This window comes from Labeo rohita, chromosome 18 (genome assembly GCF_022985175.1).
Source record: "Labeo rohita strain BAU-BD-2019 chromosome 18, IGBB_LRoh.1.0, whole genome shotgun sequence".
Lineage (NCBI taxonomy): Eukaryota > Metazoa > Chordata > Actinopteri > Cypriniformes > Cyprinidae > Labeo > Labeo rohita.
Window position 1 is genome coordinate 31,382,665 of NC_066886.1, and position 16,418 is coordinate 31,399,082.

Consider the following 16,418-nt stretch of genomic DNA (forward strand, 5'->3'; position numbering starts at 1 on the left):
ATACAAATTTATTGAAATTGTATTAAATAAAAAATGAAACAGTAAAAAACACAAGAGTGCAATTTCATCACAGATATACATATATTGTCTCAGATGTTTCTCTGGTCTTATTGCCACATGGGCACATTTGATAAAAGAATATGAACAATATTAAATGCTAGACTCATATAATTTTCCAAGAGACTCTGACTCATTGAATATTCCTCCTCACTGGCCCATTTCCCTCCAGCTGCAAAGTGCTTGTTTAGTTCTCTAGAGTGACAGTCAAAAAAAAAAATTTTGGGGGGGGATACATCTGTGACAAATCCTCCAGTTACCAGTTGCCTATGGGGAGAGCTGTCGACCATGACTTAGTCTATTCTATGTTATAAACGCAAACACATATTGCAGTGACATTGTACACGGCTAACTGCAGCCCTCATTCGCAGCCATAGCTGCAGGCTGACTCGGGTGCCAGCACATCCACATGTGTGCCACTGCCATGCCACTTGTACCCTGGAGGCCAACGGAGTGGGCGGCCCGGAGTGAATCGGCAGTGTGTCGTTGAGTACGAAAGAGCTCTTATTATTCACAGTGAGAGACGCATGTCAAAACTCCCACTTAAAATCATACACTAAGCCTCCCATAAGGGCTGTATGTCACACACAGAGTAGTCACACATATTCTTTACCACAAAGACACGCACGCTCCTTCCAAACAAGGCTTAAAAAAAGTCCTGACTCTCTCAGCATGTTCTGGGGGTGGTGGATCGTAGGGCCCTTTGGCAATTGCAGAGATTAAAATGTCGTTTTTTCTAATGTCACCCGTAAAAAACATGGTGCAACCTTTGACTAAACACTCCTGACGAGGCCTGTCAGCATGTAGCTACAGGCCCCAGAAGGCTCCAGCAGCTCTGCAGACATCATCACTTTCAACCCATATGTGTTTAGCTCTGCTCAGTAGAATACCATCACACAATGTCCTCCCTAGCCACTGGAGTACATGTCCTTGAAAAGCTCAGGCCTTAAATGCAGTATCTTTAAACATGAACATCAGTATACAGAACTCAGAGTCTGCACGAATGACGTATTTTGGTAAACATTGTTATTAGGGAACACAGTTTTCTATTAGCTACTTGCTTATTAGCAAGCATATTACTTGGATTATGACTGTTTATTAGTATTAATGTTAGCACATGCTAATGCTAAATCCCTTAACCCTACACCATACCTAAACATAACTATAACAACCTCCTTACTAAATATTAATAAGTAGTAATTAGGATATTTTTATTTTTATTTTTTTGGAGGGAAATCTCTTAGTTCTCCTCAGTTAATGGTGAATGTGTTCCCTAATCTAAATAATTACCTATAATTAATTAATAATTAGGAATTTATTTATTTATTTATTGAGGTGAATACATTTCTTAATCTAAATAATTACGTATGATTTATTTATTTATTTAGTTGTATTGTGTTTTTTTGTTGTTGTTGTTGTTTTTTGTAGGCCATCTACACTAGAACTCTCTATTCTATTTCTGTTTAACTTGTTTATCTTTTTGTTTATTACAAAAAAAATCAACTTCCAACACTAACACTTCTATTTTTATTCTAGCTATTATATATATATATATATAATTTAAAAATTACAAATTAATTAGTAATTAATACTACAACACAATTTTATTATTATTCTTTTGAACTGTTTTCTTTTTTAAAAATGACGCTGTAAAACTAACATTCTCTATTCTTTTTTTTTTTTTTTTTTTTTTTTTTTTTAAATCCTTGCTGTGTATTGCGTTAGACTAACTGAGACTTGTCACAGCCCTGACATATTGCTGCCCTTTTGTTGGTTTTTATTGCTTCTGTTGTCCTCATTTTTACATCACTTTGGATAAAAGCATCTCCTAAATGACTAAATGTAAACCCATAAACAAGTTAGCATTTTAGCACTTCCAGTTCCATTGTCAAGTCAGCATGTTTTTGAATGGGTTTTTGGTTAAATTTCTGAAATGAGGTACAAGCTTGAGATATTTTATTCTACAACATAAAATAAAACAGTAAAACTCCCTTGTTTTCTTGTTCTGAAAAGGCAATTGCTAACAAGTGGCTTAAACGTCTTGTTTACACCTGGTATAAGAAGTGTTTTTGCTGTTCCAATCTCAAGTTGACAAGACTAAATACAGGGTCTGAAACGTTTAAGCTTGTCCATTTCAACCTCTTCCAGAGGTAGTTGAAAACACATTTGACCACATTGCTTGCGATGTATAGACGCTCATCCGGTCAAACGCATTTAAACAGTCACCAAAGACCGCCTCCTGTCTGACAACTAAACTAATTCTTAAACATCATGGGATGTGTTAATGAAATGTGCTAGCAGACAGGATTTAAACTAGGAGCAAAAGTGAAAGCTGCAGCTCTCCATATTGTTTTCGGGTTGTCTCCTTTCACATGCATGTGTACATTGCGTGAGCTTAATGCACAATTCTAGATCTAAAGATCAGAAAGAGCCCATTAACAGGGAGGTGTTTGAAAATGGGCAAAAGAGACAAATTAAAACACCAGGTGTCAAAAGGACGACAGAGATTGTCTGGAACATTAAATGTCATTATGCTGAACAGGTAAATTCATACATGGTGAAGTTGAATTCATGCGAACATGGTGTGGTTTGTTTATAGTCATAAGTTTACTTCTGATGATTGTATCAGCTTTAAATTTCATAAATGTTGCCATTTATGAAGATTTTCATGATGCACAAAACATTTAAAGATCATAAACTTTTGTTGGTCAGGGAGCTTTTTTTTTTTTTTTTTTTTTTTAATTCATTAGCCAAAGGAAGAAACCTGGGTGATGCTAACTTCCAGCTATTAAAAAATACGTCCTCACTGCCCCACTCTATAAGACATTGTGTAACATTCACAATGTGACATATTTCTGAAAGAAACAGCTCATTAAGCAGAAAATGACTACTTACATATCAGAAGACTTGGTTATGCAACAGACAAGAAATGTCATAGCCTACAAAAATAAAAGTAGCAAAAAAACAAAAAAAAAAAAAACAAAAAAAAAAAGAAAAAAAACCCCACTATTTTGTCTTCTAAGAAGCATGCAAACATCTTACATAACTTCTTAAAGTCAATAGTAATGGACAAAAGTTAGAACATTTTACACCAAGGTATCTCAAAATCACAAATAGTCACTGCAGAGAAGTGGTCAAATGTGCAGAAGATGCTGGAAAACTGAAGAATGAAGAGCGGTGGGTAGTTTAACTGTTCAGAAAAGTGCTCAAAGGGGCTCATGAACAACTGTCACAAAACATAAAAACAGTCATGGATCATCGAGGTAACAACACGCAGTATAAAGAATGAAACGTATGAGCTGGTTCAATTGTGTAAATTCAGTTAATATTTTCTCTTGAGAACATGCTTCTGTAATGTTTGCAAAATGCAAATGTTTGCACAATTTTTGTCTTTTTTTAAAGAATTTTAAGATCTCCAGGTCTCCCTTAGAAGTTTGCTCAAGCTCCCTGTTGGGCCCCCTTCTTAACAATCACTGCAATAACATCAGCACTAAACTGCATTTGATTTTGTGACTTCGCAATTGCATTCAACTCATCGGTTGCATCAGCTTTCCGAGAAGCTCCCTGCAGACAGATTAGACATTTAACAGTAATTATCTTCAAATGCGCTTGTCGAGGGCTGAATTATTTTTTAGCGTTTAGCTTGGAAATGTTTCACTTCTGGTAGACCGTCATGCATAACAATAAAGCTACTAATTATGAACTCATCATTCAGAGCGACAGCAATGCCATCATTACAATCATTCCAGAAACCTTTATCTCCCTTTAGAGCCCCACAAATCCCCTGTCTCTGAAAACAGACCTGTTATTTTATTAAAAAAATGGCTTATTTATTCACTTCCTACTGCGCTTGTGGGCTCAGTAGTTGTACGCATTGTACAAAGAGGCAAGATAAATGGTGTCACGTGTGAATATTTACAAAAGCATGCACATGTCATTAGTTAGCAATTGAACAGTGCCAGCTTAATTACATTGTTGAGCAAGTGTGTGAATTATGCATTGCATATAACAAATTAGATTTTTGATGTACTGTGTATGCAATCTTTAAGCTTGTTCCAGCCTCCTTAAACAATTTAAAAGTGAATGCAGACTAAATGCCAAAAAAGCACCATTAAAGTACAAAAAATTACCAGTACATTCATCAAAATTTCTCTATTGTGTTGCATAGAATAAACAACATTACAGTAAATGGCACAGTTTTCATTTTTAGCTGATGTCATTGTGTTTATACAAAAATAACTGACATTTTACTGCTCAGTGCTCTAATTGACCAATCAGAATCAAGTCTTCCAGAGAACTCTGGAACCCAAAATCTGTCATTTACTCACCCTCAAACCTGTATGAGCTTCCTTCTGCAGTTAAACACAAAAGAAGATGTTTTGAAAAGTGTTGGTGACTAAACAGCTGACATCAGCCAGACTTCCATAAGTCAGTGGTTACCGTCAACTGTTTAAGACAGAATTTTCATTTAACAAAACAGCGTAGTAGTGGCGTGATTTTCTTCTTTTCTTTCTTTTTTTTCTTGCACAATTTTAAGTTTAGATTGAACAAATCCTTTAAGGTGGAACTAGGGTAAACATACCTCCACACTCCACCTTTTTTGAATATAGGCTCATTTTCCAATTCCCCTAGAGTTAAACAGTTGAGTTTTACCATTTTCGAATCCATTCAGCCGATCTCCGGGTCTGGCGGTAGCACTTTTAGCATAGCTTAGCATAGACCATTGAATCTGATTAGACCGTTAGCATCCCTCTTAAAAATGACAATAGAGTTTCAATGTTTTTCCTAGACCCGGAGATCGGCTGAATGGATTCGAAAACTGTAAAACTCAACTGTTTAACTCTAGGGGAGTTGGAAAATGAGCCTATTTTCAAAAAAAAGTGGAGTGTAAATTAAGATCTACATCATTAAATGCAAAAAGTCTGGCTGTGCTTAATGTGTACATGTTTGACAGGTTTCTAATGGCTGCTTCTTTGAATGGACAACATGCCTCTTTCATCTTTGGGCATAAACTATAGTGAGCCCTACGTCTAGATTTTGTCATCTTAAAGCTGTGAAAATAAGTCATAAATCATTTTAGAAAGATTAACCTTAAAGATTAAAGATTAACCAGTTAATATTTCAAGTCTGTTTATAAAGTATTTACATAGACGTTCAGTGTAGAAGATCTTAAAAAGAGCACACTGAGATTAACTGGAGCAGCATTTTATTTTATTTTTTTATTTTTTTTATTAATGTAATGTTTATTAAAATGACAAGATTTTGTAAAATAAATAATCTATTATTTATTAAGTTCATGTTTTTAAATGAACAACTGTTATTAACAATATCCACAAATGTATGCTTTTTCTCACTGATGTCACACTGAAGCTGTGTGATTTTCATAGTAGTGTACCCTTTAAGATCACCTTAAAATAATATGAAGTCTTTAAAAATAACAGCAGTGTAAAACCACAGACCAGCTATAAACTGTAAATTTATAATATTATGGATTTAAAAGTACAAGCCAGTAATGCCTGTGAAATTATATATTCGTATCGCACACAATTTTATACAGCCAGTCAGCTTTTAAAGCTGAGCTTTTAAAATTGCCGCCAGACAGTGTGAACACATGGAGACCCATATCTCAGTGTGCAGTAATCTGATTAATTTGAAATTACAGGAGGTATGTAGTGACAAACACATCAATTGGTTACGACATTAAGTAGGATAATGCATTATTTTTTCTTAGCTCAAAAATGGAAGTGTGCTTAATGGGTACGTGAGCTTAATAGGTACGCTTACCCTATGTGTTTGTTTTTATAAACAGCGTCAGCTCCCACATTCAGCACCAACCCTGTCCGGCTCATCGCGACCGTTGGGAAAGACGTGTCTCTGGAGTGCCGACCTCGTGCGTCGCCCAAACCCAGAATCTCGTGGAGGAAAAATGATAAAAGAGTCCAGCCCAGCCGAAGGTGAGTCTAAATCCCAGCTGAAGCGCAGTTAGCTCTGTGACTGCACATGTTTTGCATGAAAGTGTGATAATTATCAGGATTCAGGATGAAGCAGTTGCAGTCCACTCCTAAGGGTCCATGTATTTAATTGATTCCAATTAAATATGCCCATAAACACGCATACATTTACATGAATCTGTGTGCACAGGGGCTTTAATCAATGTTCTTGTCCAATGATTACTGGTCTCACGCTGGGTTCGGCTCTGCAGAGGTGCAATGTGATGACAGGTTTGTTTGTGAGCTATTAGGCAAGTTTGCAATGCAGGGTTGCATTGTGATTGATGTCATGTTGATTTCTTGTTTATTAGTTAGTGTGTCTATGTATATGTACACACATATTCAATATTTGATTTCTAAAAGATCATTTGACACTGAAAACTGGAGTAATGGCTGCTGAAAGTTTGGCTTTGATCACAGGAATAAATTACATTTCAAAAAAAAGTATAATTGTATTTCACAGTATTACGGTTGTACTATGTTTTTGATCAAGTAAATGCAAGTTTGGTGAGCAGACAGATTAAAACACGTTTTTCACATGATTTTTTTACTACTGTTGCAAGATGACACCAATTAAATATTTAAACGTGCATTCATATGCAAAAAAAAAAAAAAAAAGAAAGAAAATACAGAAGGATGAAAGTGTACAAATGTACAGTTTAGTGGCCATTATAAATAATAATTTATGTTTTACTGCTCAGTGCTGCTTTTGACCACATAATTACAATGCCTAATTAGGTTAATAGAACAATAGTGGCATGATTTTTGTACTTTTTGTCTATGTAGTTGTCCATTTTTGGTATGGTCGCTTTGTACCGCAATTTCTGTATGTATTGCACATGTCCTTTTTATAGTCTAAGATGTTCAGCAAAGGAAGATATTTTAAAACATACGCATTAGAACAGAATGCAGGGTTAAATGAGTGAGTTAATGCATGCCATACTGCTTTATTCGTCTGTTAAGGTCATGTGCATGTAACCTCATTAGAATTAAAATATAGCATGTTTGAGCCATAATATTGTAGACCCTGTTGGCTGATAGCTCATCCACTGTAGCCATTCATTTATGCATAATCTTAAATCAGCGTGAGGAAAGCGAGCGCTAGCCCATGTACAAGCTCTTGATGGAGAAGACGTGTCACTCATCATGAGTGACAGATCTGAAATTATCGGCCCCCATTGAGCGCTGTAGGCTACAAGTCTGTGAAAGGGCTGCTGTTTAATAACTGAGCGTCTTCACCACAGACACGTCTAGATGCACCTATTCATCTGGAAGAATTCATATTACTGTATTCATATTATTTTCATGGTGTCAATGGTTGTGTTGTGATGGTTTATCAAATATTGTTAATGCAGCAGAAAACAAAACCTAAATATTGCATTAGTGACATTTTGTGTGAAGTTTGATTGAACTCACAGCCTTCAATGTCAACATCAAGAGATATTAAAAGTGTCCTTCCTTTTAAAGGTTGATTAAAAAAATGTCTTTTTCCCCCTTTTTTTTTTTTTTTTTTTTGGCTGTACAATGAAAAAAAAAGGTAGTTTTGGACCCCACTTCATTGCATGAACAAAGACAGTTGAGACATAATGTAAATTATGATAATGTAATATTTTGTGAACCATCCCTTTGACTATGCATAATATGGTTTGTTTCTTTTTATAATTTTGATATTACAAGTTTATATCTAATAGATTCTTCTTGTGAATTCACACCTTGCTTGCTTCTGAAAGCCGTGTGCCACTGGCACTGAACGTGAGCTAATTTACTCCTGCCAAGGCTGTAATGAAACCTGAAACACTTATGAAGCATGTGTCTCTGAAGAGATTTTCTGTACTTTAACATATTCCTATTATATTCAACCCAGGTTCTCTTCTTAAAGGATATGCATGTTCAAAGTCAATGCTGACATTTGCATTGCATAATTTTGCACTAATTTGTAACCTTTACATGATCACGGTTTTTATAATATGATGCAAATTCACAAATGATCTTAATTTTTGCATTCTTGAAATTGTATTATATAAAATTTATCCTTAGGTTTACTTAGTAGAAATCAGTAAAGATTTCACAGCAAAACAGACACATGTACCATGACCTGAAGGGGGACATTTTTTTACAATTACACAGTTTTGACCATGTTGATTATTTAGAGGCTTTAGATATTTACATCTAAAAATAGCCTATGACACAACAGGCTTTATAGCAGAGTTGCACAACCCTGTTTCTGGAGATCTACCTTCCTGCAGAGTTTAGCTCCAACCCTGATCAAACACACCTGTCTGGAAATCTCACCCATAGGCTTACTTCAAAGTTAAAGAATAAGATGAATATATCACACTATATGAGCTATTATAAACATATGCATCATATATGATATATTTTTTTATTATTATTATTCATTTCATTCTGGGGTAAACACAAGGTCAGGAAGATTTAGTTTTGTCCTTCTACAAGTTGCAAAGCATTTGACAACAGTAATATACACCTTCACTTCATAATAACAATGATGCCCTGCACACATACAAATAAATTTGAACACACCTTAACTATCAGGTTCTCAAGACCCCGAGTCCCCAATTCACCATATATTTATCACAGGCCGTGCTCGGTTGCAAGTGGACGCTGCAAAATTATTTACGGGCTATTCTGCTGACAGTGGTGGTGCTGCAAAGCAGGCAATTTATTCTGAGAAATAACCACTGGGATTTGCGCTCTTTTCAAATTGTCCTGCAAAATGCCTTCGCCAGCCCAACAGCCCCAGACCAGTCATAACGCACAACCGCATGCGTGTACGGGCCTCGACTCAGACCGCAGAGCGACGCTAAAAATGTCCACACGCAGCACAAAGCCGGCTCTCACCTTGATACCCTTCCTCACTTCCTGCTGCTTATCAAGCCCTAGTTCCATTCTCTCAAATCAATAATTCACAAGTAATGGTGTAACCAGCATTCAGATGCTACTTGTCCTTCCAGCAGTCACACGCGGCAGTAAAAGATACAGTTGAGTCAGAACAAAGTGTTTTTGAGGTCAGCCGCATGGTTTGTCAGACGGCGCATATATCGAATCGTTCATAAAGTGGTGCAGATCACATTTGGAATGATGTTGTCTGCCGTGTGATAGATGTTTGTTTGTGCACGGTGACTACTGATAGATGGGAGAAGTGAACAGCCCAAGAATGCTCCGTTCTTCAGGTAACAAGGTGATAAATGGACTTTGAGCTTGCGTGATCTGATATATTGGGCGGCAAATTTGTCTGAGTCGAGCAATTTGTTGTGTTTTTCTTTTTTGTGACATAGCAAGGGCAGATATACTTTTCTTTTTCCACTTTTCTGCTTTTTTATCTTCTATGACTGGCGTGAAGGACTTTTTGCACTAAGAGAAACAATACAGTACGTCTGATTAATGGGTCAGTGGCATGGTAAAGTGTTTTTATCTAAATCAATTGATTTTTTTCTCAGAAATACACTTTAAAAATGCAATGAATAAATACCATTAGTTGAATAGACATCTTGTAAAACAAACATTTATTTTGATAGTCAAAATATTTGGTTTAAGAAGAAGAAGATAAGAAGAAGAAGATAACGACCTTGATTTGCTTGGCATAATTGTTTTAGAAAAATACAATTAAAAGCAGTTTTGTTCAAATAATATGCCCCTATTTACAAGATGTAATATAAGTCTCAGGTGTCCCCAGAATGTGTCTGTGAAGTTTCAGCTCAAAATCATTTATTATATAGATAATTTATTATATAATTTTTAAAATTGGAGTTCTTCAGATGGAGTTCTTCACATTTTAAATTCTCTCATGAGGAGTAAACATGGTGGACTGAGTACAACTCAATCAGGGGAGGAGCTAAACTAATAAGGCACAGATTGTTAGAGGTTGTGGGCGGGGCCTGTTTTAATGTGATGTCACATTGGAGTACATTCCTGAACGGTTCATTTTGAGACACTGTTTCTGATTTATTGGGAAAATAACAAACAGTGTGGATGAATTTTTACCACAATAGGGTGGTTCTGTACACACACTGGGGACACATATCGTTTCACAGCAGAAAATGAAACTAAAGCTACGGAATAATAGATTCCTGTCAACCTATTATGTGAGAGGGTTATGAGAGAGACACAACTTTAGTTTAAAAGGGTACAAAGACATTTTTATTATTCATAACTTATTGAGAAAAACTGTGCAGTTGCTGGACAAAGATAAAGCTTTCTAGAGTGCATGTGTTGAGGCCTGTGTCCGGGCACATCTCAAATGGAATATACTTTGAAAGGTGTACGATTGTGCATGAAAAAAAAAAAAGTATACTTCTGCTTTTAGGCTTCTCTGGCTAGTAACAATAGCAGAACCCTTAGTGCATAAGCCCGAGTAATAATTAAAAACTCTAACAGTATGGATAATTAATAATTCAGCATTTCTGTCACATATTTTTTTAGTGGAGAAGAGGCGATGGAGTATCCTCAACTGATCTGAGCTGGTCGCACATAAATGCTCTGTTAAAAAAAAAAAAAAAAAAATGTAAAAATAAAAAACACAGATAAAAAAGGGGGTTACCAGAACGGTGCATCAAGTCTGACATTTTCTTCCTGTAGTGACTCTTGCACAGTATTTGCTAATTTATCACAGATGAAGTGGATTAGAAGCAATATTTGTCATATGCAACACAAACACTTCTTCATTCAGTAATTTACGAACTTCTTAATACAGTGTCTGTGTATACAAGAATAAAGTTTAACATTAAGATTACAGTAAATGAATTGCTGCTTTTATAAAAGCATGTATTTGTTAGCATTAGAAGAACTGAAGGTGTCAAAATAAACACAGATCACACATGACATCATCTGTCAATCCGGCCAATTGTGAAACAGCTGTGTCGTCATTAGAACTCGTGCGGCTGATCTGGAGAAGCTGTGCAGATTGAACCAGTCAGCTGGCATCAGTGTTGTTTCAAGTCAGACAAAATTTCTAACCGGCATGCATCAAGTCAGATGCTAATCAGTCTGTGCAGTCATGTGTTTCCTGTTTAGTGTCATGTGACCTCCTGTTCTCTTGTTTATCACATCATATTAGGTGTGTTCGCTGTGCAGATTGATCGATTCAGATCAGATTCACCGCATGAACTTTAAAATCCTCAGTTCCAATAATGCTCACAAATCTGTGTTTTTAGAACAATAAAAGCTTCTTTACTGTAGTCGCAATGTTATATTGAGTCACGTTTATCATAAAAAAAAAACTGATAAAAGCATATATACCCCCTTTATTAGTATTTAAATAGTATGTTGAATTTTATTCTTGAACAGATGGCACTGTATTAAGCAGTATATAAAAACAAGTGTTTCTGTTGCTAATTAAAACGTTTCTGAAACATCTGTGTATTTGAGAAATTTTGCATTTAATTCACTTCATCTGTGATAGAGTATGCAAACACTGTGTAAGCGTCATTGGGAGCAGAAAGTGTCAGACTTAACAGCTCTGTTTTCAACTCCACCTCTCTTTGACCGCTGTCTATCCACCTTATTTTTCCCATAAGAGTGGGTGCAGCAATTTTTTGTATCTGGCTTCTGGTCTCATCCACTTCCAGGTATTTTTAGCTGCACAAAAAGCTCATTTTGCTGCTTGATATTGCAAACTGGTGTGTCTTACCATATTATTTTAATGTATTATCTTAATTATGAACACACTGGTTTGTAGTGCAAACTGTTTTGCCATTAACTGCACTTCAGTATTCTTCTCGTTATTTCCCTATGGCGGATTATGAACCGGACGTCTAACACATTACCAGAAAACAGCTTACTTCTGCATTGAAAAAGTCTTGTAGACTTGTTATTAGTTCTGTTCTCTCATTGGTTCATGTTAAGCAGTTCCATTTTTTGGTTCCATGGGTTGTTTATGTCATGTGAATTTTATATTTAACACCCTGTTACTTTGTTGTGTGTTGAAGGACATATAGTTTTCCATGGTCCATGTGTCAGGTTATTGTTTACAGTCAAGCCAAGCTCATTGTTAATGTTCATGATTTATTTCATGTATTGGATTTACTTCATAGTTTATGCTTTTGGATTATCACCATTAAATAAAACTGCACCTGGGCTCTCTACATCATCTTACTCATATTTTTAATGTAAGATACATTACACAGACCAGGTGGTTTCTTTCTGGCCCAAGTCAAAAAAGTCTACCCCAGAATCATTATTATGTTCTAGTGTGCAGATTGCAGCTTGTGTTCCTCCTTCAATAGCTATGTTTCTGCTACCCTGTTTTTATGCACATTTTGAAGTATTGCATCAGAAACAAGTGATGGAAATGGCAAATAAAAAAAAAAATAATAATTTGCAAAGAAGTTTTTAAGCTTACTTGAGGTGGTTTTTGACTTGCGTGAAAAAGGGTTAATGCGAATGAATTTCTCCATGTGCATCAAAAAAAAGTCACATGCCCTTGCACGATAAGACGGGATAACTTGACTAATCGGTAAACTGATCTCATTGCACAGCATCTGAAATGTTGTTATGGTCAATCTGAAAAGCCTGAGCAAAGTCTGTCTTCAAAGTATTTTTGTTTAATTGCCTCTCAGAACTATCTTACATAACTGCACTCCCAAACAACAGCATCCACCTCCAAAAGCAATGACTGCATTTGTTGTGTTTCATCTGCTCGCTCTAAAACGCAAGTATTTATGGCAAATTTCCTGAAACATTTTTGTAAATCTTCTGGAAAGTTTGGAAAATTTTAGGAAATTTCCTTTAAATTTTCTGCCACTTTGCAACCCCAGGCGCAAGTAATTATATATATATAAAAAATTATTATATTCAGTGGCTTCTTCTACTTTTCTTAATAATATTTAGTGGCAGTTTATCAGGAAGTGATGATTTTGTTCTCTTTGATTGGCTGGAAGGAAACTGTGTTTTTTTCGCAAATGTTGTATGCAATATTCCAGTTTTGCACATAAGTTAAATTCACAAGTTCAAAAGGAAACCCAGCCGATGTTAGTGTAGGAGATATTTTTTCTCCTGTTTTATCATCCACCAGATTGAAATAAGTCAGGCTGCATGTAAAAGTAATAACACATCTGCTCAACAAGCCGCACGATTTAAGGCATCATTCATGTCTGCAGCACAAACAGTGCCAGATGAGTTATTCACTGAAGTGTAGAGTCTCTTCAAATCCCAAACCTTAACAGTGATGCGCGCCTTAGGAAGCTCCACAAGTAATCAGATTTAAAATAATCAGTTCAGCGCTACCAACGTTATGAAAAGATATGTAATGAAATGGTGCATGAGCTACAGTTTAACGTAGAAGATCCAAAGCGAGAATCGCATTGCTTGTTTGGATTACTCTGAATAATAAAGGAGCCATTCTTTTCCCACTTCAAATGAGTAGTCAAAATGGATTTTCAGTCAGATATTCGTTGAAATGAGGGAAAAGATATTTACAGACGTATTTGACTGGACACGGATGACTTTAGTGAAAGGATTTTCTGACATTAGTTGTATCCAAGAAGACGTCTCTAGATGAAGAGCAGCTCAATCATAAGAGGAACAGGGGTGGGATCGAAGCTGCCCTGCGTTTATCTGACATTGACAGCTGTGTGGAGTTAATGAAGGTTTGTAATTAACATGGATTTCCGCTAATGTTCAAGGGTTTTGTATTCCAAATGAAAAGTATTAATCCCATTAGTTCGAAAGTATGGGCAGCCACTCTCAAAAACCCTGCGGTCAATCCTTCACTAACATCGCCAAAGAAGCAATAGTCAGGGAAATGGAAAATCGGTCCATTGTAAACAAGCCTGTGATTATGTGCCTATGTTTTCCGTGGTGTTTATCCAGCCTCTCCTATACAGTAAGTGAATGTTTCATGCTGGCTGCATTTTTCAAAGATGTTTCTCCAGAGTAGAGCGAGTTCTTTGCATCAAGTGTCCTAAAATATATTTTAGGTGGCTCTAAGGGGACGTTTCATTTTTACTACCTTCGTCATGAAGGCTCATTTACATATTGCTTATACCCACCGGTCTCCGCTGCTCGTCCTTTCTAGCTCCACGTCCTTGTCGAATATGGGTTTTGCTTTCTCCTATTTGAAGGAACGTCTCTTAGTTGAATTCTCCTTATGAATTTTCCATGTACGGGTTACACTTTGTCACGCCTCTGTGAGTTTCTGCCTGCCAATTCTCATCAGCGTCTGCTGGATCAGACGCTTAATGCTGTAAATATGAAAGCCAAACATTAGGAGACAAATTAATGGGGAAGAAATTAGACTGACGGCTCCCTTTCATCAACAATGTTAGTTTTAGGCAGAAATTGAATTTTAATAAAATGATTGCTATGTAAATATTCATTGTCACACCTCTGCTAATCAAAGGGGGTTGGGGGGTGGACTAGAGTATACATCAACATTTTTTTAACCATCTGAAGGTTGCTTTTATCCATTCTAGGCCAGTGTTATGTTAGAGTCATTGATATGCTATTTTTATTTGTATTAATATTTTAATTATAATGTTTTTTTTTTTTGTTTGTTTGTTTGTTTTTATAAATATGTTATTTTAGTTATTTTAGTACTTCAAATTAATTTTAAAAGAAAGAAAGAAATGTAATTTTAGCCTGGCAACTACAGCTGAAAGAAAGAAAGAATTAAAGAAAGAAAGGAAGAAAAAAGAAAGAAAGAAAGAAAGAAAGAGTCAGGGTGTGCCAATACTGCGAGGAACGTGGAGACGAAGGATAACAAACAAGTCTTTAAAGAAAATCCAAGGGCAGGCAGGAACACACATGTAGCACAATGTTGAAGTTTAACACCAGACAGGAAACAAGGGGCAGACCACACTTTAAATACAAGGCTAAATGAGGGGTAATTAGCGAGACAAAGGTGAAACAAATGACTAATCAACTAGAGGGAAAACTAGGTCATGGAGCACATGGGGGAAAACACACAAAGATAGTCCAGGGGCGTGACATATCGCCTTCCTCCTTGAAGGGGCGTCCTCGTGCCGCAGGAACAACATTGGGGTGGATGGGTGGGAAGTTGGGAGGAGGCTTGGGAAGAGGACAGACACCTAGGAGAGGACCGACAGACAGATTCCAGGGTGGTGATGAAGGAGGTAGGAGCCAGGGAAGACCAGACGGAGATAGGAGGGACTTGGAGCAGGAGAAGCCAAATGGAACCCAGGCCACAGCCGGAAAGGCGCCCCACAGTGGAGCCGACATGGAAGAGCAAGGGATGATGACTCCAGGGGGCTGACCGATGGCGGTGAAGCAGGTGGCAGAGGAGCCCGAGGCGGAGTCAGAGAGCCAATGAGGCAGGGTGACGAGGAGGATCCGGATCCAGCGATCGATGCGGAGGCGTGGATCCAGAAGGCCATGGTGGAGCCGGAATGACAGGACCATGGTGGAGCCGAAGGAAAGGAGGAGCCTGACGGACGGAGGTATGAGGTGCAGCCTGAGGAGTGGAGTCGCAAGGCAAAGAATTGTCGATGACAGACAAAGGTGGAGCCGGAGGGACGAGGGAATTCAGTAGAGCCAGTGGACTGCCAGGCCAAGGCGGAGAGGAGGGAGCTAGGGGCCATGGTGCAGCCAAGGCAGATTCCTGGACTCTGAAGCTTGAGGCACAGCCATGACACTGATGGAGACTGGCAGACCCCGGTGAGCCCACCACACAGATAGTGGGCTGAGGGTGAGTAGAGGGTCTGCCAGATGACAGTGGTGGAGGAGGTAGGAGCGGGAGGGTGTATGGGCATTTGTAAGCCTCCAGGCTCTCAGGGCTGGCAGACAGCTCACAAACAGCCTCCATGGCCGAAACAGGGCTGACAGGGGGCTCAGACAAAGGTAGGATGAGAGGGGGCCAGCCAGCATATAAATCCATATCAGAAACCCCCTCTACCTCCAACAGTCCCAGATCCACAAATAGCTCACCCTTAGCCATGGTGCAGTGGGCTGAGCTCCTCTCCATGATCTCGCTGTCCACGGCTTCTTACCTTGTGGCAGGCATTGTAGCCAGCTCTTGCACCTGGTCTGACGTCACTTGCAGCTCCGGCTCTGCGGTGATCCTTAGCTCTGTCGCTCCATGCGGTGATGGCTCGTCGGTCACAGCGAGCTTGGGCTCCCCATGATTAGTGGGCTTGGGCTTGAGCTCCGCACAGCGAGGCGATGGTGGGCTGGCCTCTGGGTCTGGAGTGGAACTTCTCGCCATTATCCACTCCACAAAGGCGGCGAAATCCACTCAAGGACCATCTTCGGATGAGAGCGAGGAGCGATGAACAAGGAGAAGATGGATAATAACGCACAACAGTCATGAAAATCCAAAACATGAAAATCCAAGGGGTAACACAGGGCAGGCAGGAACACACACGTAGCTCAATGTTGACGTTTAACTCCGGACAGGAA

General features: G+C 38.0%; 1 protein-coding gene across 1 annotated transcript in view; it reads left to right on the plus strand.

The window, feature by feature from the left end:
* cntn5 (contactin 5) overlaps nucleotides 1-16,418 on the plus strand; it is a 316,602-nt gene that overhangs the window by 249,229 nt on the left and 50,955 nt on the right. The window contains 1 exon segment of the mRNA XM_051135268.1: nucleotides 5,867-6,011. Coding sequence (XP_050991225.1) covers nucleotides 5,867-6,011 — 145 coding nt within the window.